Source organism: Dryobates pubescens, chromosome 33, assembly GCF_014839835.1.
Source record: "Dryobates pubescens isolate bDryPub1 chromosome 33, bDryPub1.pri, whole genome shotgun sequence".
NCBI lineage: Eukaryota > Metazoa > Chordata > Aves > Piciformes > Picidae > Dryobates > Dryobates pubescens.
The window spans coordinates 2788426-2811736 of NC_071644.1; the positions used below are offsets into that span (position 1 = coordinate 2788426).

At 53.8% G+C, this 23311-nt stretch overlaps 1 protein-coding gene across 1 annotated transcript in view; it reads right to left on the reverse strand.

Moving 5' to 3' along the window:
- The window catches only part of IFFO2 (intermediate filament family orphan 2), a 62556-nt gene that overhangs the window by 9755 nt on the left and 29490 nt on the right, over window positions 1–23311 (reverse strand). The window contains exons 2-5 of the mRNA XM_054175755.1: window positions 8752–8812; window positions 7653–7748; window positions 4314–4454; window positions 1276–1418 (exon numbers count right to left, since the gene is read on the reverse strand). Of these exons, the coding sequence (XP_054031730.1) occupies window positions 1276–1418; window positions 4314–4454; window positions 7653–7748; window positions 8752–8812 (441 nt within the window). The remainder of the gene's footprint in view (window positions 1–1275; window positions 1419–4313; window positions 4455–7652; window positions 7749–8751; window positions 8813–23311) is intronic.

Genomic DNA, 23311 nt, shown 5'->3' on the forward strand with positions numbered 1-23311 from the left:
GCCTTTCTCTAGACCTGCTCCAGCCTCTCAGTGTCCTGCTTGGAGTGAGGGGCTCAAAACTGAACCTGGTGTGGCCTCACCACTGCCCAGTACAAGGGGACAATCACTTCCCTGGACCTGCTGGCCAAATTGGTACTAATCCAGGCTAGAATGCTGATGGCCTTCCTGGCCACATGGGTGCTCATCTTCAGCTGCTCTCAACCAACATCCCCAGGTCCTTTTCTGCAGGGCAGCTTCCAGGCACTCTGCCCCAAGCCTGGAGCTCTTTATTTACTCCACTGAATATGAAGAAGAGACTAAAAGCTTACCCCCAAAGGTCTAACAAGAGGCCTTCTGTGCACACTGTGCCCTCTTATAGGTGAAATTCAAGTGCAAAGGCGAGAGAGAGACTCTGAGAACAGAGCCTCTGGCAGCAGCTGAGAGCAGAGGATGAGCTAGTGCTCCTCAGAGGGTTTCTCACACACTCCCACATTTGGAACACTGGCCTACATTGTGTGGGAAAACTCTGGGAATTCTTCCCTCTGCAGTCACTGCAGAAGTTGGCAGAAGACACCCAGACTCCAGTGCTGGGAAAGTCAAAGAGCTGCAGCCCTTCCTGGGGCCTTCCTCTGGCAAAAACAAACAGCAGAGACCTTCAAAAGTCTCACCAGGCTGTGGCCACAGCCATCCTGTCTACAACAGGAGCTCTCTGCTCTGCTGAGACCCCACTTGGAGCACTGTGTCCAGCTATGGCACCCCCAACCCAAGCATGACATGGAGCTAGGGTGGGAGGTGGCCACAAAGATGATCAGAGGGCTGGAGCACCTCCCCTGTGGGAACAGGCTGAGAGAGTTGGGGCTGTTCAGCCTGGAGAAAAGAAGGCCACAGGGAGACTTTTAGGGCTGCCTTTCAGTATCTGAAGGGGAGCTACAGGAAGGCTTGGGAGGGACTGTTCAGAAGGGGATAAGACGAGGAGCAATGGTTTGAAATTGCAGCAGGGCAGATTTAGGTCAGACTCAGGAGGGAGTTCTGCACAATGAGGGTGGGGAGACACTGGAACAGGTTGCCCAGGGAGGTGGTGGAAGCCCCATCCCTGGAGACATTCAAGATCAGCCTTGATGTGGCCCTGGGCAGCCTGATGTAGTGGAAGGTGTCCCTGCTGGCTGCAGAGGGGTTGGCCAAGATGACCTTTGAGGGTCCGCTTCCAACCCAATGCAACCCAATGTGAAGCTGTGAAACGAGCCAGCACTTGGCTTTGTGGGATTCAACAGGTGAGGCTTTCTCCATGATACTCACAGCTGATTAAACATCCTCTTCATTTCATCTGTGATGTTCAAGGAGCAGCTGACCTCATCATCAGAGAACCTGCCATTGTCTCCATCCTGTTCAGAGAGGTCGTCGTCAGACGTCAGCTTGCGCTCCTTCTTCTTGGAAGCCACCTTAATTGGAGAGAAGAGCAGTAACTAGGAGGTTCAGCTGAGGTGCTGTGCCATAAGGGGCAGAAACAAAGAAGGAGAACCATTAGGCTGGAGTGAGAGAAGTGTTCATCAGCTGCCAGGCAGCCCAGGGATCGCCAGGATTCAAGACAGGAACCGCGTCCGTTCACGGGGGGTGAACACAGAGCACAAGGAAGCAGCTCAGAAGGGTGAGGAGCAAAGCAAGCTGCAGGCTGCCAGCGCTCTACAGATGTTTGTCTGCTCACTGACACCAGTCTGTGATCCACCAGAGAACATGCAGAGGTTAGAATGATACAGGGCAGAAGCAGAAAGCTGGCAGGAGTGGCCAGGCAGCAGGCTTGAGAGCGATGACAGAACTCTCCCTCTCCTGCCACCGCCACAGGCTGTGGCCCCCAGCACTGAACCACCACAAAAGAGTAGACAGGAAGCCTTTGTAGGTAGCCTTTATTCCCACCCCAGCAGCAGAGGCAGAGTGCTCATCTTCAGGCTGACAGGAGAAGGGTTAAGTGAACCATGAAAACACCTGGGCCACCTCAAAGAAAGGAAGTTCATAGATGTGCAGAGAACTCAAGGGATGCCCCTGCAAAGGCTGCAGAGGATCACTTCTTCAGCTGAGGACTGTCAGCAGCATGGAAGATAGTCACAGATGGTGCCACAGACTCACAAAAACACACAGTCCACTCCCAACCTGCTGGAGTTTTGCCTCTACTTGGCACCTCAGCCATCCCTTCCTTATTGGTGCTGTTCTCCCTGCCACTCATTTTAACCGCTGCATGCTGGCCCCAAAGTTAGCTTTGAGGCAAAGTTAGCAGTCAGCTTTGAGCAGAAAGCCCCAGCAGTCCTCCTCAAAGAGCAGAAGGAGCACAATGTAAGACATCCTGTGGACAAAAAAGCTGGACAGGAGCCAGCAATGGGCACTTGCAGCCCAGAAGGCCAATGGCAGCCTGGGCTGCACCCGAAGCAGCGTGGCCAGAGGGATGGAGAGAGGGGATCCTGCCCCTCTGCTCTGCTGAGGCCTCACCTCTGGTGCTGTGTCCACCTATGGGGCTGCCAGCACAAGAAAGACATAAGGACACAGACCTAGAGGAGAGCCACAAAAAATGATCAGGGGGCTAGAGCACCTCTCCTACAAGGACAGGCTGAGGGAGCTGGGGTTGTTCAGCTTGGAGAAGAGAAGGCTCCCAGGAGGCCTAACCTGTGGCCTTCCAGTATCTGAAGGGGGCTACAAGAAAGCTGGGGAGAGACTGTTTAAGGAGGGCTTCCAGTGACAGGATGAGGGGTTTCAAACCAGAGAAGGGTAGATTTAGACTGGACACTAGGAAGAAGTTCTTTGCTGTGAAGGTGGTGGAACACTGGCACAGGTTGCCTAGGGAGGTGGTGGATGTCCCACCCCTGGAGACATCCAAGGTCAGGTTTGATGGAGCTTTGGGCAACCTCATTAGTTAGGTTAGTTGGGGTAACCTCATTAGGTTAGTTGGGGTAGCCCTGCTCACTGCAGGGAAGTTGGCCGAGATGACCTTTAAAGCTCCCTTCCAACCCAAGGCATTCTATGATTCTATGTCTTAAAAGCCATCCTGAGGCTTCTTTTTGTGCCCACTGGCTCAACATGCTAGAAAAGGGAGGAGATTTGGGTCTTCCAGGCTATGTAAGGCAACACAAACAACCCATTAAGCATTCAGGCAACTTCACTGCAGCCATGAAAACACAACCGGGAGAGACCACCGGGGTCCTCTCCAGTGGTTTGGGGACAGCTGTCAGCACACTCTGTGGTCATCACTACACAAAGAAAAGCATCAGACTCAGTGAAAAGACTCAAGGAGGCACATTCAGAGCAGAGGAGAAGGAAGCTGGGTTAACCACAGCTGAAACTGCAGTGATGACCCAAGGCCAGCTGCACTGGGAGGTCACAGAATCATAGAATCAATAAGGTTGGAAAAGACCTCAGAGCTCAGCAAGTCCAACCTCTCACCCAACACCTCCTGACTACTAAACCATGGCTCCAAGAGCCACATCCAAGCCCCTCTTGAACACCTCCAGGGATGGGGACTCCACCACCTCCCTGGGCAGCACTTTCCAATGGCTAACAACTCTCTCTGGGAAGAACTTTCTCCTCACCTCCAGCCTAAACTTCCCCTGGCACAGCTTGAGACTGTGGCCTCTTGTTCTGGTGCTGCTTGCCTGGGAGAAGCGACCAACCCCCTCCTGGCTCCAACCTCCCTTCAGGTAGTTGCAGACAGCAAGAAGGTCTCCCCTGAGCCTCCTCTTCTCCAGGCTAAACTATCCCAGCTCCTCCAGCCTCTCCTCGTTACAGGTTTGCTCCACACACAGCTGTTAACTCCTTGCTCCTGGAGCACGTTAAAGGACTTTCCTACTAGCACCAAGGGGCCACAGCAGCTCAAGGAAAGCAGCTGGAGCTCCTAGTCTCACAAAGCAGTCGTTGCTCACCACCACAGCAGCTTTCTTTCTGGCCATGGAGCTCGAGCCAGAAATAAGAACATCCAACGAGCTTCCAACCCTCTCCGCTTGTGCAGGGAACAGATGTGAGGAAGCCATTTGTACAAACCTAGACCTGGGAGGGGGGTTGGGTTTGTTGTTTTTTCATCCCTGCATTCATTGCAGACTACCAGCAGTCTACCAACATGTCCTCAAAGTCCTCCTGAGGCTGCTTTTGACAGCCCTCCACGTTTTCATCCTCTTGGAGCAGGCTCCTGCGGGAGAAAGCTACGCTTCCCGGCCCGCGAGAGAGGGAACCACGTCCCACGCAGAGACAAGCTTCCAGGGGAAGGCAAATGACCTAAGACCAATACTGTCAGCTCTGCTCCCTCTTGGTCCCCTCGCTTCTCCTGCTGCCCTCTGGAAAATTCATGGCCTAATCACCTGGAATATCTTGGAAACGTCTTCAGAGTTGCGCTGCTGCGCTACATCGCACAGCTTGGCTGTGATATCGATTCGCCGACAGATGTCCATGTCCACCTTCATGGCCTTTTCTTGGATCTTTGTGTCCAGGTCTGTCATGGGCTGCAGGAAGGACAGCAGTGATTATCTTCTAGTATTAAGACAGTTCAAGGCAAGAAGAGATACCCCCAAGAGTATCTCTCTAACCCCCCCGGGGGGAGGCCACACCATTCTTTAACCAACATTCCAGCTGCTCCGGGAAAGGAAAGGCAGGGCAAGGGACAGCCTAAGCAGACCAGGCAGCTAACAGTTAACATTCAGAGCTGGTTCTGAAGGAACTTGGAACTCAAGAGCCATTTGCCACCACAAAAACCCAACCAGACAACCCCCAAACAACCTTATACCCACCCCCAGCACAGCTGCCAGATGTGGCCAGGGTTAGGTGGGGTTTGTTTTACGGAGCAGTAAAACTCTGCAAGTGAAGGAGGAACAAAAAAACCTCGTGGAGGAGAATAACAGGAAGAATGTGGAGACTGGAATGAAATCTAAAACCTGGTGAGCTTGCACCAATTCCCCACACCCCCACCCCACCACCCCTTTTCAGACAGAAAAGACTCTGCCTGCAAGGAGGAGTTGCTCTTAACACAGAATCCAAGCTACCCAGCTAACTGTACCAGGAGGGTGGTGGAACACTGGGCCAGGTGGCCCAGGGAGGTGGTTGAGGCCTGGAGATATTCAAGGTGAGGCTCCACAGGGCAACCTGATCTAGTGGAGGATGTCCCTGCTGACTGCACAGGAGGTTGGACTGGATGACCTTTGGAGGTCCCTTCCAACCCAGACCATTCTGTGATTCCATACCATAAAACTCAAGACTGGATCTGAGGAGCTCCACAAAAGCTGCCAAGACCAAACAACTCCTCTCTGGCATCAACCTGGCTTCCAGCCTGGCATAAATTCAACATGGAAAAAACTGGTTTTCTCTTGCTTCCCCCTGGCCAGTAACTAGGAATGGGATTTGTAAGAGAGAGTCCCACCAGAGACTGCAGCTGGCTCCTTAGGAACAAACTCTGTTCCAGGAAGAAGGTTATTTTGCAGCCCAGATGAGACTTCCTGTTGGAAGGGAGCACTTCAGTGGCCAGGTCAGGCTTCTGCTTTGACCTGAGTCCTAGAATGGCTCAGGTTGGAAGGGACCTCAGAGATCATCTACTCCAACCCCCATGCCATAGGCAGGGACACTCCTCACCTAGACTCAGCTGCTCAAGGCCTCATCCAGCCTGGCCTTGAACACCCCCAGGGAGAAGGCAGCCACAACCTCTCTGGGCAACCCATTCCAGAGTCTCACCACCCTCATACTGAAGAACTTCTTCCTCAGCTCCACTCTAACCCTGCTCTGCCTCAGCTTCAAACCATTCCCCCTTGGCCTGTCTCCACACACCCTCATGAAAAGCCCCTCTGCAGCCTTCCTGCAGGATCCCTTCAGGTACTGGAAAGCAGCTCTGAGGTCCCCTCAGAGCCTTCTCCTCTCCAGGCTGAACACCCCCAGCTCCCTCAGCCTAATCCTCACAGCAGAGCTGCTCCAGCCCTTGGATCATCCTGTGCAGATCCACTCTTTGCAGAGCATTCTTGAATACCAAGGGGAAAGCTTTGGGGTTGGGGTTTTGTTTTCTTTCAAATCATTAGAGAGCTCTTTCCCAGCCTCCTCAGCCACCTTGGGGCAAGTTAAGAGTTTTGGGTCTTCCAAAGACACTGAGAAAATTGAAGCCTCTGAACACTGCCACACTCCCAACACAACCTTACCAACTGCAGAGGCACCAGCTCTGGAAAAGTGCAGCCTGAGGATGGATCTCACCAATGCTGATCAATACTCAAAGGGTGGGTAGTAGGAGGATAGGACCAGTCTTTTGTCAGTGGTGCCCAGGGACAGGACAAGGGCAATGGGCACAACCTGGACTGTAAGAAGTTCCATTTAAACATGAGGAGGAACCCCTTCCATTTAAGGCTGGTGGAGCACTGGAGCAGGCTGCCCAGAGAGGTGGTGGAGTCTCCATTTCTGGAGACACTCCCAACCCACCTGGGCATGCTCCTGTGTGACCTTCTCTAGGTGACCCTGCCTTGGCAGGGGGGTTGAACTCAATCTCCAGAGGTCCCTTCCAACTCCTACCCCACTCTGATTCTATCAGCTGCAGGAAAGCAAGAGCCACGTGCCAACAGTTTGCCCCTTCCCTACTCTAAACATCTACCCAGAGGGATTCAAACCAAGCTTTCCTTGGGCTCTCTTCTCCTTTAGAGACTTCACAAAGCCCAGAGCACACATTCTCTCGAGGCTGAGGAGGATGTTTGCACTCACCCCCACCCTTTTTGTACACACAAACACTTCTTCCCCAGTAGAAAAGTCGTCGTGTGGCGATGCAGCCCTGACAAGTCTCTCCCCCTCACACTCTGCCTCGACCCAAGCAGGCCTGTTTCCCATTCAACACCAAAAGAAGAGCCAGCTGATTGCTGACTTGATTCACCCCAACAGATCTAGCAGCCCTGAGAGCCTGGGTTTGACACCAGGGAGCAGCAAGCTTTACACAAGAGACAGAAGGCAGCAGTCCCACCCCGAATCACAGGAGAAGTAAGCACAGTAGGACAGAGCCATCAGACAGCTGGCAGCAGCACTCCTTCAGTCCCAGAGCATGGCACCTCACTGCCAACACAGCTGAGCTGGCTAGGTGTCTGTAGGAGTGCTGCTCTACCTGGAAGAAAATGATCCAGGCACAGCCCAGCTTTGAACAGCTAACAACAGAGGAGGAAACTCCTGAGAGGACGAGCCCTTGAAACAAAACGATTAGGTGGAAGCAGCGCTGCAGACAAAGCCACACTTCAACCAGTGACTCTGGGTGAACCTCCTCAGAGCTTCCAGAAAGGGAGCTGACACCACAGAGCTCATCTTCCTTTTGAAGGGGACTTTCTCAGAGCAGAGTCCCCTCGGTGCTGCACACTGCTGAACCCTTCGCCCTGACCTGTGAGGTCTCCCAGCAGCGCAGGGCTGCGGATCTGACTTGCTGGCTCTTGCCAGCTGTGGAGAACTGGGAAGGGGAGGGAAGAGTCCGGGTCATGGGCTAAGCAGCGAGTCAATGCATCTCTACACAGACCAGACAGGAAGCAGGGGGCAGGGTGATCTGCCTGATGCATTAGGTCAGAAAGGCAGCCAGAATGCTAACTACGAAGCAGCACTCACTAGGGCCATACCCTTTCCATGAATGAAGCCATTTGCATGACACACACGCTTCACAAAGGCAGTGGGAGTTGGCCACTCTTGCTCTGCAGCTTACTTACATCACTCATCAGACCCTTAAAGACCACAAGTTCTGCTTTCAGCCTCTCGATCTTCTCATTTAACTCCTCCTGCAGGGCTTCGGCCTCTTGAGCCTCCTGCAAGAGAAAAGCACAGAGGGAACTGAGGGGGTGAGAAGCCAAGGGGAGGCTGCAGCACTGCACCTGAGCAGGGCTGACAGGGCAGGTCACCACCTCCACATGTCACTGCCAGAAACCTCAGCACCTTCCTGCTTCAGCTTCTGAGCAGGAGCACTGCTCTCCAGCACAGGGCAACCCAGGCAGCTGCTCTGCCTAGGAGATGATGAGTGAAACAGCTTCAAATAGTTAGAATGAGTGAATCATTTGGCTTGGAAAAGACCTTTGGGAGCATCCAGTCCAACCATTCTCTAACTCTGCCAAGGCTGGGGCTAAACCATGGCCCTCAGCACCACAGCTCTGTGGCTCTCACAAACCTCCAGGGGTGGGGATTCAACCACCTCCCTGGGCAGCCTGCACCAGGGCTTGAAAACCCTTTCAGTGAAGAAGTTTCTTCTCATGTCCAACCTAAACCTCTCTTGGTGCAACCTGAAGCCATTTCCTGTTGTCCTGTCACTTGTCCCTGGGGAGAAGAGACCAATCCCCACCTCACTCCAAGGAAGAGACTGGATGGGGTGCTTGGTGCCATGGTTTAGTTGATCAGATGGTGTTGGGTGATAGGTTGGACACTATGATCTCGAAGGTCTCTTCCAACCTGGTCTGGTCTGGTCTAGTCTAGTCTCATTTCAGCTAGCTATAGAGAGCCAGAACAGAAGGTCTCTCCTCAGCCTCCTTTCCTCCAGGCTCAAAACCCCCAGCCCTGTTCTCCAGCTCCTTCCCCAGCTTTGTTGCCCTTCCCTGGACCTACTCCAGCCCCTCAATGTCCTTCTTCTAGAGAAGGGCCCAAACCTGAACCCAGGACTCAAGGTGTGGCCTCTACCAGGGGGTCCTGCTGATCCCACTACTGCTGATCCAAGCCAGGCTGCTGGTGGCCTTCTTGGCCACCTGGGCAGACACAATTAAAAGCAGAACAAAAGGTGCAGAGCAAAGCTGAACCTCTCAGAACACACTCTTCAGGGCTTACCTCTCTCAAGGTTTCTACCATCGACTCCAGACTCATTCTCCTTGTCAGTTCCTCTTCCCATCTGAAAGAGAAGATTGGCAGGGAAAGGGTTAACTACAGAAAAGTACATTTCCCCCCCTCAAATCACAAGTCTTCTGCTAGCTGGAGGATGCTGACAGCTCTCTGAAATGCAAAGCAGATGGTCCCCCCTCACTTGTACACCCTCCAAGCAGTAAGTCTGCAAGAGCCTAAACCACCACAAAGCTAAACCCACTTCCAATGAGACCTTCTCCTCTGCAATGTTTGGTTGCAAATAAAGTGTGTAGGGGGAGAATTTTCAGTGCAAAAAGAATCAGCTGAAGGCAAATCCAAATACTCACCTGTTCAGCCCAATATATTCCTACATTGGTGTGCCTTCTACAGTCAAACCCTCAGTAAGCTGCATGCCCTTCACTGCAAGGACAGGGAAGTGATTGTCCCCCTGTACTGGGCAGTGGTGAGGCCACACCAGGCTCAGTTTTGAGCCCCTCACTCCAGCAAGGACATTGAGAGGCTGGAGCAGGTCCAGAGAAGGGCAATGAAGATGGGGAAGGACCTGGAGAAGAGTTCTGGTGAGGAGCAGCTGAGGGAACTGGGGATGTTGAGCCTGGAGAAGAGGAGGTTCAAGGGAGACCTTCTGGCTTTCAACAGCTCCCTGAAAGGAGGCTGGAGCCAGGTGGGGTTGGTCTCTGCTCCCAAGGAACAAATGATAGGAGGACAGGAAATGGCCTGAAATTGTGCCAGAGGAGGTTTAGGTTGCACATGAGGAACAATTTCTTTGCTGCAAGAGTGATCAGGCATTGGAACAGGCTGCCCAGGGAGGTGGTGGAGTCACCATGCCTGGAGGTGCTCAAGCAATGTGTGGCCATGGCACTTGGGGACATGGTTTGGTGGCCATGGTGGGGTTGGGCTGATGGTTGGATGACCTTGGAGAGCTTTTCCAACCCAAACCATTCCATCAATCTCTCATATTCCAGGCTTCTTTGCTCCCCTGGAGGCAGCAGATTGGATGCCTGGGTGGTCACTGTGCTACTCCATACACCTCTGCACTCCAAGTGCACATGGAGTCCCACCAGCAGGTGTTTAAGCCCAGCCTGATCTAGTGTGGGTTGTCCCTGCCCATGGCAGGGGGGTTGGAACTAGATGATCCTTATGGTCCCTTCCAACCCTGACTGATACTAGGAGTCCCACCAGCTGAGGTGGAAGCCAGGGACATTTCAGCAGCAACAGAGGCAGCTCTTGCAGTCTGCTGCCTTCAGAGGTACCCCAATGGGTTACATCTTAATGCAACAGCAGCTCTGAGGAGAGAGCAGTGCCAGGAGGATGCTCTGGCTGCAGCTGCCTGTTTTCCCTGCTCTTGTGCTGCAAGAACATCCAAGGGAAGCGTGGGGACTCACCAGGTCTGATTTATGCAGGCAGGTTGGCTGTGCCCTTTCTGTATTTACAAGCAACACAGCCCAAGCAGGCTGCAAATATTTAGGCTGACATTTGTATTTGCCATCAAGTGTTTTCAGCTTTCATTTCCATCCCCTAGCTGGGGGTGGTTATTTTTTTTTTCCCCACCACCAATTACATTTCCTTCCTCTAAAAATAGCAGCTCCAGTGTGGGGATTTTTTCATGTCAGGAGTCAAAAACACCAAGGTGAAATGAATTCAGGCAATCAATTACCCTTGCAGTCTGGAAGATGCTCTCCTTCTGTTACAAGGAGGAGGGTTGCATGGCTTGAATTGCTCCACCACCTCCCTCCCTCCCTCCCTCCCACCCTGCTCAGGTCCCAGCAGATGGATGGAAGTCAAGCAGACAGTGCAAAAATTGATATGCTGCATCTCCAGGGTTTGAACTGTTGAAAGGAGAAATGCTGCCTTGTGTTCAGGCAGGAGACTGAACACATCCAAGTGCCAGGGGCTGCACGTTGGCCACAGCAACCCCAGGCAGCGCTACAGGCTGGGGGCAGAGTGGCTGAGAGCAGCCAGGCAGAGAGAGACCTGGGGGTAGTGGTGGATGGTAGGCTGAACATGAGCCTGCAGTGTGCCCAGGGGGCCAAGAAGGCCAAGGGCATCCTGGCCTGCAGCAGGAAGAGTGTGGCCAGCAGGAGCAGGGAGGTGATTCTCCCCCTGTACACTGCATTGGTTAGGCCACACCTTGAGTCCTGTGTCCAGTTCTGGGCTCCTCAGGTTAAGAAGGACATTGAGAGACTTGAAGGTGTCCAGAGAAGGGCAAGAAAGCTGGGGAGGGGTCTGGAGCACAGCCCTGGGAGGAGAGGCTGAGGGAGCTGGGGTTGCTTAGCCTGCAGAAGAGGAGGCTCAAGGGAGACCTTCTTGGTCTCTCCAACTCCCTGAAGGGAGGTTGCAGCCAGCTGGGGGTTGGTCTCCTCTCCCAGGCACCCAGCCCCAGAACAAGAGGACACAGTCCCAGGCTGCACCAGGGGAGGTTTAGTCTGGATGTTAGGAAGAAGCTCTATACAGAGAGAGTGATTGCCCATTGGAATGTGCTGCTCAGGGAGGTGGTGGAGTCCCCATCCCTGGAGGTGTTCAGGAAGAGACTTGATGGGCTGCTTGGTGCCATGGGTTAGTTGTTTAGGTGGTGTTGGATTGGTTGATAGGTTGGACGTGATGATCTTGAAGGTCTCTTCCAACCTGGTCTATTCTATTCTATTTGATTCCAAGGGTGCCCTGCTGGAGCTTTGCCTCCCCCTTCTGCAAAGAAAGAACTGAGGAAGGGATGGATTTCTGTTGCTGCTGCTGTTGGAAGAGGCAGCTGAGTGTTTTTGCTGCCTATGCCAAAAAGCCAGCAGCAAGGACTCGAGAATCCTTCCCCCTCCCCTCCAGCACTTCAGCCACTCTGGGCAGCTGCCAAAATGACACATCTCCAAAGTCTGCTCAGTCTAACCCTTCCTCCTTCACCCTGCAGAAATTCCAACAGTTCCAATTTCTTTGCTTTCTGCCAGGGTTTTTTTTGTGTGCAGAGCACAGGACATCTGCAGCCCCCAATTCCCTTCTGTCAAAGCCAGGAAAGGAAGAGGATGGCTCCTGTCTCACTCACACACACACCCCCACAGCCTCCTCAGCATTTCTGTGTTCCTCTCACAGTATCACAGAATCACCAAGGTTGGAAGAGACCTCAAAGATCATCAAGTCCAACCTGTCACCACAGACCTCCTGACTAAACCATGGCACCAAGTGCCACATCCAATCCCCTCTTGAACACCTCCAGAGATGGGGACTCCACCACCTCCTTGGGCAGCACATCCCAATGGCTAACAACTCTGTCAGTGAAGAACTTTCTCCTCACCTCCAGTCTCAACCTCCCTTGGCACAGCCTGAGACTGTGTCCCCTTGTTCTGGGGCTGGATGCCTGCCTGGGAGAAGAGCCCAACCCCCACCTGGCTCCAACCTCCTTTCAGGGAGTTGTAGAGAGCAAGAAGGTCTCCCCTGAGCCTCCTCTTCTCCAGGCTAAGCAACCCCAGCTCCCTCAGCCTCTCCTCCCAGGGCTGTGCTCCAGACCCCTCCCCAGCTTTCTTGCCCTTCTCTGGACACCTTCAAGTCTCTCAATGTCCTTCTTAACCTGAGGAGCCCAGAACTGGACACAGGACTCCAGGTGTGGCCTCAGCAGTGCTGAGCACAGGGCACAAGAACTTCCCTGCTCCTGCTGGCCACACTCTTCCTGCTGCAGGCCAGGATGCCCTTGGCCTTCTTGGCCCCCTGGGCACACTGCTGGCTCATGTTTAGGCAGCTGTCACTCAGCAACCCCAGGTCCCTCTCTGCCTGGCTGCTCTCAGCCACTCTGCCCCCAGCCTGTAGCTCTGCCTGGGGCTGTTGTGGCCAAAGTGCAGCACCTGGCACTTGGATTTGTTGAATGGCATCTCCATGGTAGGAACAATAAAACAACCAGGTACTTTTGACCCAAGAAGCTCACACCTAACCAGGAGGACCCTGGACAGACAACAAGGGTCCTGCTCACCATTGATATCCTCTTCTCAGCCTCACAGCAGATTTCTCCCACCCTCCCCCAAGCTGATTAACCTCCTTTTACCAGCTCAAAATGCCAATCTTACTTTCTCTTCTCACATTTAAACCTTAACTTTCTCCTATTTAAACCCCCAGAGGCTATGTGTAGTGAGGAGAGGGATGGGAAGGTGGAGGATGACAATGGAGCAGGGGATTAATGCTCCATTTAAACTTCCAAGGCAGTGAGACAATAGGCAGATGGCTCATTCATGCCCTCATCCTCCAGCCTTGGAAAGGGACCTTGGCAGCCCTGCTGCTACACTGACTCAGTAAGGGCTCAGCATCACTGGCAAGATGCTAACCCATGGCTCTGGCATCTTGAATATTCAACAGACTCTAAATTATTCTCCCAGTAATCAATACCTTCCCCTTCAGTAAGCACTGAAGGCTTAAAGTCTTCCCCAAGTCCTAACCCCAGCTGCCCTCTGCTGCTTTGCAAGCAGAACCAGTGAGGCCACCTCTGTGTGCAGGACCAAAGCCTGGATGCTCCCTTCACAGAGTCACAGAACTGCTGGAAAAGCTCTCTAGGGTCACTGAGTCCAAGCACCAACCCAACACCCCTGTGGCCACTAAACCATGGCCCAAGCTGCCATGGCCACGCATTGCTTGAACAGCTCCAGGGATGTGGGGCTCCCCCACCTCCCTGAGCAGCCTGTTCCAGTGCCTGACCACTCCTGCAGCAAAGGAATTGCTCCTCATGTCCAAGCTCAGCCTCTCCCGGCACAATTTGAGGCCATTTCCTCTCATTCTATCACCTGATGCTGGGAAGAAAAGCCCAACCCCCACCTGGCTCCAGCCTCCTTTCAGAAAGCCAGAAGGTCTCCCTTGAACCTCCTCTTCTCCAGACTAAACAGCCCCAGTTCCCTCAGCTGCACCTCACCAGACCTCTTCCCCAGATCCTTCACCAGTCTTGCTGCCCCTCATGTCAAGGAGGAGGGAAACACCACCTGGGTAACCACCACCACAGCACAGAGCTGAGGGAAGAGGTCATTCCTCAGCTGCATAACCACAGCAGAAGTGGCAGCAGGGATGATGAGGACTGCAATACCCAAAAGGCCTTCAGCAACCTGCTCTAGTGGGAGGTGGCTTTTGCCCATGGCAGGGGGGGTTGGAACTGGAGGGTCTTTAAGATCCCTTCCAAACCATTCTATGAATGGAATGGAATGGACCAGATTGCAAAAGACCTCAGAGATAATCCAGTCCAACCTATCACCCAACACCCTCTGATCAACTCAACCATGGCACCAAGTGCCTCAGCCAAGCCTTTTTTGAACACCTCCAGGGATGGGGACTCCACCACCTCCCTGGGCAGCACATTCCCATGGCCAATCTCTCTTGCTGGGAAGAATTTCTCCCTAACCTCCAGCCTGAACCTCCCCTGGCACAGCTTCAGACTGTGTCCTCTTGTTCTGGGGCTGGGTGCCTGCCTGGCAGAAGAGACCAACCCCCACCTGGCTCCAACCTCCCTTCAGGGAGTTGGAGAGAGCAAGAAGGTCTCCCCTGAGCCTCCTCTGCTCCAGGCTAAGCAACCCCAGCTCCCTCAGCCTCTCCCCCCAGGGCTGTGCTCCAGACCCCTCCCCAGCTCTGTTGCCCTTCTCTGGACACCTTCCAGCAGCTCAACCTCTTTCCTAACCTGAGGAGCCCAGAACTGGACCCAGGACTCCAGGTGTGGCCTGAGCAGTGCTGAGCACAGGGCACAAGGACTTCCCTGCTCCTGCTGGCCACACTCTTCCTGCTGCAGGCCAGGATGCCCTTGGCCTTCTTGGCCCCCTGGGCACACTGCTGGCTCCTGTTCAGCTGCTGTCAATCAGCACCCCCAGGTCCCCCTCTGCCTGGCTGCTCTCAGCCACTCTGCCCCCAGCCTGTAGCACTGCCTGGGGTTGTTGTGGCCAAAGTGCAGCCCCTGGCACTTGGATGTGTTAAAAAAACAGGGAATGAAAAACCAGCTTCACATTCATGCTGCAGGATATTAACTCCCCAGCTGCTCCTGCTGCTCTCCAAGACACTTCCTCCCTGGCTCAGCTGCAGCCATTCCAATGCTTTCCAGCTGCATCCAGGAAAAAAAAAAAAGGAATTCCAGCTTTTTCCTGACCCAGAAAAGCAAAAGTTGGCATCCTAAGGCACCTCAGGGTTTCTTAATGTATTTGCAGTCATTTCTTACTAAAACCACCCAGCAATATGAATTTCAAATCTCCCCAAGCTCTTTTCATCTATTCATAGAATGCTGAGGGTCGGAAGGGACCTCCAGAGATGATTGAGTGCAAACCATCCCCCTGCAAAGCAGGGCCACCTAGGGCAGGTCACACAGGCAGGTTTTGAACATCCTGGCCTGCAGCAGGAAGAGTGTGGCCAGCAGGAGCAGGGAAGTCCTTGTGCCCTGTGCTCAGCACTGCTTAGGCCACACCTGGAGTCCTGTGTCCAGCTCTGGGCTCCTCAGGTTAGGAAAGAGGTTGAGCTGCTGGAAGGTGTCCAGAGAAGGGCAACAGAGCTGGGGAGGGGTCTGGAGCACAGCCCTGGGAGGAGAGGCTGAGGGAGCTGGGGTTGCTTAGCCTGGAGAAGAGGAGGCTCAGGGGAGACCTTCTTGCTCTCTCCAACTCCCTGCAGGGAGGTTGGAGCCAGGTGGGGGTTGGTCTCTTCTCTCAGGCAACCAGAACAAAAGGCCACAGTCTCAAGCTGTGCCAGGGGAGGTTTAGGCTGGAGGTGAGGAGAAAGTTCTTGCCAGAAAGCCTAATTTGCCATTGGGATGTGCTGCCCAGGGAGGTGGTGGAGTCCCCATCCCTGGAGGTGTTCAAGAGGGGCTTGGATGTGGCACTTGGAGCCATGGTTTAGCTGTCAGGAGGTGCTGGGTGCCAGCTTGGACTTGCTGAGCTCTGAGCTCTTTGCCAACCTTATTGATTCTATGATCTCTAGAGAAAGAGGCTGCACAACCTCCCCTTCCAAGGGTGCTTTGGATCCAAGCACCAGCTCCCCACCCCTCAAGTGAAGGGCTTGTCTGAATTCTTGAAGCTGATGGGATCTCCTTTGCCTTTCCCCCAGATGTGACGCACTGCATTCCAGCTGCCTTCAGTCACTGCAGCTCCGGGCCCCAAGCTGCTTCTGCAGTCAGGGGCTGACATAGCTTAGAGGAGAACAAAGGCTGCTGGCTCTCTTGAAAGGCTCCAGCCACATTGCAAGGATATTAGACAAACACAACCCAGAGCACTCAGCCAGGATTAACATTGCTTAAAGCTGTGTTCTTGTAAAGCTGAGTCACAGCACAAACTCTTGTGTTTCCTTTGAAACTGAGAGTAAGCTACCAGCTCACAGATCCTGACATCATCTCCTGCACCTAGGAAAGCCTGTGGAGGACTCTCAGGAACTGGATAATGCCTGTCAAAAGCTCCTCCAAGCCTCAACGTTCATGAAATGAAGCTGAGCCACCTGGAATCACTGAATGCCAGGCTGGAAGGCACCTCGAGGATCATCTGGTCCAACCTTTGTAGAATCATAGAGAGGGCTGGGTTGGAAGGGACCTTAACAAGGCCAAGTGCCAGGGGCTGCACTTTGGCCACAGCAACCCCAGGCAGTGCTGCAGGCTGGGGGCAGAGTGGCTGAGAGCAGCCAGGCAGAGAGGGACCTGGGGGTGCTGATTGACAGCAGCTGAACAGGAGCCAGCAGTGTGCCCAGGGGGCCAAGAAGGCCAAGGGCATCCTGGCCTGCAGCAGGAAGAGTGTGGCCAGCAGGAGCAGGGAAGTCCTTGTGCCCTGTGCTCAGCACTGCTGAGGCCACCCCTGGAGTCCTGTGTCCAGTTCTGGGCTCCTCAGGTTAGGAAAGAGGTTGAGCTGCTGGAAGGTGTCCAGAGAAGGGCAACAAAGCTGGGGAGGGGTCTGGAGCACAGCCCTGGGAGGAGAGGCTGAGGGAGCTGGGGTTGCTTAGCCTGGAGCAGAGGAGGCTCAGGGGAGACCTTCTTGCTCTCTCCAACTCCCTGCAGGGAGGTTGGAGCCAGGTGGGGGTTGGTCCAGGATCACCTAGGGCAGGTCACACATCTAGAGGGGTCCTGAAAGCCTGCAGCGAAGGAGACTCCACAACCACTCCGGGCAGCCTCCTCCAGCACCCTCCCACCAAACGAGGTCTCCCTCACCTTGAGGTGGAACTTCCTGCTTGCCCAAAGCTTGTACCCCTTGGTTCCTTGTCCCACTACTGGTTTTTCTTGCATGCTAAGTCACCCCTGTCCCATTCTTTGGCAGGAGATGCGCCCAGCCTCGCTCACCCCTGGGCCGTGAGGATGCATCCTCAGACGTCCCACGCCGGCGAGGAGCTCGCAGCAAACGCCCGCTGCCAGGCAGCACCAAGCAATGACACGTCCAGCTCCGCCTGGGAGGGTTGGAGACACCTTTTGGGTGCTGCTGCTGCTCCTTTGTGGCAGCTTGGTGGGATGCCTTTGACGCCCAGAGGTTGTTTACAGGAACTCCGAGAGGGCGAAGCTGGCAGGAGATGCAAGGCTGAACGTGCGGCGGCCGAGAGCCGCCTGAGTCACGCCGCCTGAGTCACCCTCCTCACTCACACACACACACCCCCCCCTGGCACCGTGGGGCTGCAGGAACATGCCCACTAATCCCTTCTCCAACACCTAGATAATAGCTCTCACCATTACAGCTTAGAACTCTGCCCTCTGTCACAGGGCTGGTTTCACGCCAAGGCACTTAACGGCTCCTCAGATCTGCAAAGCTGCCCTGCCCACGGCGAAGCAGCCCCAGCCCTGCAGGGGCAGAGCCATCACACCTGGGCAGGGCCTGCTGCTGGGGAGGAGCAGGCTGAGGTGGATTGAGAGAAGGCTACAGGCTGGAGAACGGCCAGGCAGAAAGGGACCTGGAGGGTGCTGGTCGATGGTAGGCTGAACAGGAGCCAGCAGTGTGCCCAGGGGGCCAAGAAGGCCAAGGGCATCCTGGCTTGCAGCAGGAAGAGTGTGGCCAGCAAGAGCAGGGAAGTCCTTGTGCCCTGTGCTCAGCACTGCTCAGGCCACACCTGGAGTCCTGTGTCCAGTTCTGGGCTCCTGGGATGGTTTAACTCACCTCCATCAACAAAAGCTCAAATTGAGCTCCATTGAGGAGCTCAGTTTAAGAAGGACATTGAGAGACCTGAAGGTGTCCAGAGAAGGGCAAGAAAGCTGGGGAGGGGTCTGGGGCACAGCCCTGGGAGGAGAGGCTGAGGGAGCTGGGGTTGCTTAGCCTGCAGAAGAGGAGGCTCAGGGGAGACCTTCTTGCTCTCTGCAACTCCCTGAAGGGAGCTTGGAGCCAGGTCGGGGTTGGTCTCTTCTCCCAGGCAGGCACCCAGCCCCAGAACAAGAGGACACAGTCTGAAGCTGTGCCAGGGGAGGTTCAGGCTGGATGCTAGGAAGAAGTTCTTCCCAGCAAGAGAGATTGGGCATGGGAATGTGCTGCCCAGGGAGGTGGTGGAGTCCCCATCCCTGGAGGTGTTTAGGAAGAGCCTGGCTGAGGCACTTGGTGCCATGGTTGAGTTGATCAGATGGTGCTGGGTGAGAGGTTGGACTTGATCATCTCAAAGGTCTCTTCCAACCTGGTTAATTCTATTCTATTCTATGGAAGCACAGGATCCTAAGATGGTTTGGGTTGGAAGGGACCTTTGAGATCAGCCAGTTCCACCCCCTCTGCCATGGGCAGAGACACCTCCCACCAGCCCAGGTTGCTCAAGGCTTTGAACACCTCCAGGGAGGAGACATCCATGACCTCCCTGGGCATCCTGTTCCAGTGTCTCACAGCCCTCACTGGAAAGAATTTCTTCCTCACCTCCAGTCTGAATCCCCCTCATTCTGTCACTGCAAGCCCTTGTAAAATCCCCCTCCCCAGCTTTCTTGTAGGCCCCCTTCATACACTGGAAGGCTGCTCTAAGGGCTCCCTGGAGCCTTCTCTTCTCCAGGCTGAACAGCCCCAACTCTCAGCCCTGTCCTCACAGCAGGACTTCATGCTATGGCTGCTTTGGATAAGGAAGCATAGAATCCCAGAATGCTTTGGACTAGAAGGGATCTCTAAGATCATCTAGTTCCATCCCCCTGCCATGGGCAGGGATACCTCCTACTAGACCAGGTTGCTCAAGGTCCCATCCAACCTGGCTCTGAAGTGGGGTAATGGCTTCAAACTGCAAGAAGCTGGATTGACATCAGGATGAAATTCTTCCCCATGAGGGTTGTCAGGCACTGGAACAGGTTGCTCAGAGAAGCTGCAAGCTTCAAAGCCAGGTTGGAAGAGGCCTTGAGCAACCTGGTCCAGTAGGAAGCATCCCTGCCTATGGCAGGGGGCTGGAACTAGATGATCCTTAAGGTCTCTTCCAACCCAAACCATGCTAGGATGCCATGATTTAATTTTCAAAGCACCTCTATGAAGCTTTCTTTGTCTTGTTAAGCAAAAAAAACCAGAGACCAGGCACCATTCCCTCTGCTTTCAGAATCCTTGCCTTAGAGATCATTTCCCTACCCAGCCCTCATTTAACACCAAATGAGATCCCAGGTTGCATTAAGCAATTAGCTTGCTCACAAATGCTGCCTCTTGTTTATCTGGGCACTGCTAAGATGGCTCTAACACAGGGAGCCTTCCAGGTTATCCCAAGCACAAGCCATTTGGATCCCTGACTTCTCAATGAAGCTAATTAAATGCCAGTGGATGGGCCTCCATGTGAGATGGTTTAATTTAATGTGAATGACTGATTCCATTAAAGCCTGGCTGCAACACAGCAGCAGCAGCACTCCTGAGGGAAGTCATGCTTGTGGCCTGCTGCAAGCAGCATCCCCCCCATGGCATCTCTCTGCTACAAGTCAGACAGTGCAGCATCCAATTTCCCACAGCAGAGGGATGGAGGAGTTTGCACCCTTGAAGCTCCAGCAAGGCTCTGGAGGATAAAGGTTGAAAGTCCCTGCAGCAGAGCTCACAGATTGCATAGGGTGGGAAGAGGCACTCAAAGGACATCTTGTCCAAGCCTCCCAGTCAGCAGGGATGCCTCCAACTGGATCAGGCTGCCCAGGGCCACATCAAGTCTCATCTTGAATGTCTCCAAGGAGGTGGCATCAACCTGTTCCAGTGCCTCCCAACCCTCACTGAAAAGAACTTACTCCCAGTCTCCAATCTAAATCTGCCCTCCTCAAGCTTCAATCCATTGCCCCTCATCCTGTCACTCCAAGCCCTTGTCCAAAGTCTCTCCCCAGCTCTCCTGTAACCCACTTCAGGTACTGGAAGGCTGCTCTAAGGTCTCCATGGAACCTTCTCTTCTCCAGGCTGAACAGCCCCAATGTTCAGCCTGTTCCCATAGCAGAGCTATGATCATCTTTGTGGCCTCCTCTGGATCCACTCCAGCAGTTCCATGTCACACACACAGAATCACCAAGGTTGGAAGAGACCTCAAAGATCACCAAGTCCAACCTGTCACCACAGACCTCCTGACTAAACCATGGCTCCAAGTGCCACATCCAATCCCCTCTTGAGCACCTCCACCACCTCCCTGGGCAGCCCATTCCAATCTTTCTTGTGTTGGGGTGGGGAGTCCCAGAGCTGGACACAATACTCCAAGTGCCCTATGATGACTTCACTACTTCATTACAAAGCAGAGGTTAATATCCAAGCCCTCTTCCAGACTTGGCCTCTACATAAACCAGCAGCCAGACCCTTTGAACAGCAGCAATTCCTTGGGCAGAGAATCACTACAAGGCCTTACTGTAATAAGGGGGGGAGGAAAAAAACAACACCCAACCACCCCAACATGGTGTAATTATCCCTCCCCATTCCATTCACCTGGAAAGATGCTCCAGCCTGTTCCTGGAACCACAAGAAGAAGAAGAAGAAAATCATCTGCAAGTCGCTTTGTGCTTTGTCCCTGACCACGGCGAGGTGTTCAAACAACAGCCAGGCATAATGGGCACAGGAGCTCAACCACTGCCAGCAGAAGCAACCACCAAGCCCTGCATTCCCTTCAGACAGAAAATGAGGGTGGCTTTCATAGCTGAGGAGAATCCACATCTAATTGTGCAACATTCCCAACAACAAGAAGATGAAACACACTCGAAGCTACACAGCTACGAGTCAGCCTCTCCTCGCCTGACTTCTTCCTCCACCACACAAAAGGCCACTCCTCAACCCTGGATGTCTGCAGACAGGCTTTGGAGCTCTCTCTTTTGTGCTTGCACCCAGCCCCAGCCAGGGAACAGTGTGGCCAAGCAGGAGCAGGGAAGTCATTCTGCCCCTGTGCTCAGCGCTGGTTAGGCCACACCTGGAGTCCTGTGTCCAGTTCTGGGCTCCTCAGTTCAAGAAGGACATTGAGAGACTTGAAGGTGTCCAGAGAAGGGCAACAAAGCTGGGGAGGGGTCTGGAGCACAACCCTGGGAGGAGAGGCTGAGGGAGCTGGGATTGCTTAGCCTGCAGAAGAGGAGGCTCAGGGGAGACCTTCTTGCTCTCTCCAACTCCCTGAAGGGAGCTTGGAGCCAGGTGGGGATTGGTCTCTTCTCCCAGGCAACCAGAACAAGAGGACACAGTCTGAAGCTGTGCCAGAGGAGGTTCAGGCTGGATGCTAGGAACAAGTTCTTCCCAGCAAGAGAGATTGGCCATGGGAATGTGCTGCCCAGGGAGGTGGTGGAGTCCCCATCCCTGGAGGTGTTTAGGAAGAGCCTGGATGAGGCACTTGGTGCCATGGTTGAGTTGATCAGATGGTGTTGGGTGAGAAGTTGGACTTGATGATCTTTGAGGTCTCTTCCAACCTGGTTAATTCTATTCTATTCTAAGGAAGCACAGGATCCTAGGATGGTTTGGGTTGGAAGGGACCTTTGAGATCAGCCAGTTCCAACCCCTCTGCCATGGGCAGAGACACCTCCCACCAGCCCAGGTTGCTCAAGGCTTTGAACACCTCCAGGTAGGAGACATCCATGGCCTCCCTGGGCAACCAGGTGTTTAAGAGGAGCCTGGCTGAGGCACTTGGTGCCATGGTTTAGTTGATCAGATGGTGCTGGGTGATAGGTTGGACTTGATGACCCCTGAGGTCTTTTCCAACCTGGTTAATTCTATTCTATTCTATTTCTAGCAAAGACTTCTTCAGGAGCAGGTCTAACACAGGGGGTGAGGCTGCTGCTGGGTGTTCCCACAAGCATTCTCCTGGCCTTGCAAAGGACTTTGAATGATGCAAAAAAAATTACTGCTTGTAAGCTTCAGCTCTTTCCAACCTCAGAGCTAAACAAGAGAAGGGCAAAAAAAATGCAATCCTAGAATGGTTTGAGATGGAAGGGACCTTAAAGACCATCTAGTTCCACCCCTCCTGCCACGGGCAAGGACACCTCTTACTGCAGCAGCGTGCTCAAGGCCCTATCCAACCTGGATTTCAACAGTTCCAGGCTTGGAGCCTCCACAGCTTCTCTGGGCAGCCTGTTTCAGTGCCTCACCACCCTCATGGGCAAGTATTTCTTCCTCATGTCTGATCTGAATCCAGCTTCTTCCACTCTGAAGCCATTGCCTCTCATCCTGTCACTCCATGTCTGTGTAAATAGTCCCTCCCCAGCTCTCCTGCAGCCCCCTTCAGGTGCTGCTCTGAGGTCTCCCTGGAGCCTTCTCTTCTCCAGGCTGAACAACCCCAGCTCCCTCAGCCTGCCTTCACAGGAGACACGTTCCAGCCCCCTGATCATCTTCCTGGCCTCCTGCGGATGCACTCCAACACGTCCATGCCCTCCTTGTGTTTTGCTTGGAAGAGACCTTTAAGACAAAGAGTCCAACCATCAACCCAACACCACCATGGCTGTTAAACCATGCCCCAAAGTGCCTTGGCCACAGAGTTCTTGAACAGCTCCAGGGATGGGGACTCCACACCTCCCTGGGCAGCCTGTGCCAGTGCCTGACCACTCTCGCAGCAAAGAAATCGCTCTTAATATCCAACCTAAACCTCCCCTGGTGCAACTTGAGGCCATTCCTTCTCACCCTACCAGTGTAATTCAAACTCATGTTTTTCCCCTGCACACCTTAAAGCCCAGGATCACAGAGAGAAGTGATTTCTGGTTAGTCATCAACTGTTCCAGCTGATAAGCCACCACCCGGCTGCGAGGTGCTGGAGCAAGGCCCGTGATGCAATTCATGCCCACAATAACTGACACACAGAAGGTAAACTAAGCCCTGCTTTCTCCAGCCTCCTCTGTTTGCCAGCATGTCAAGAAGAGAGATGGCAATGTAAGCCCAGCCTGTCCCACTAACCACACACAGAAGAAACACTCAGCTGGGGCTGCATTTACTCCTCGGCAGCAAGCGGGGGGCACTGGCAGGCTGCAGGCAGAGTTAGCACTGCTTGCATGTCCCCCTCCCCCCTTCTGCACCAGCCACTTAAATTCATGTTTCACTCCTGTCAAACTCTTGGAAGGGGTGGTTGGGGTGTTTCACAGCCCCTGAACACAAATAGACAGCTCTGAAAGCACGAAGGAACAATTCTGCAGCCCGGCTCCGTGGCAGTTCTGAACAGCTGAAATGAAGGGCTTGGGGGTTGGGGTTTTATTTCCCCTAGGTAGAGTTAGGGAATTCCA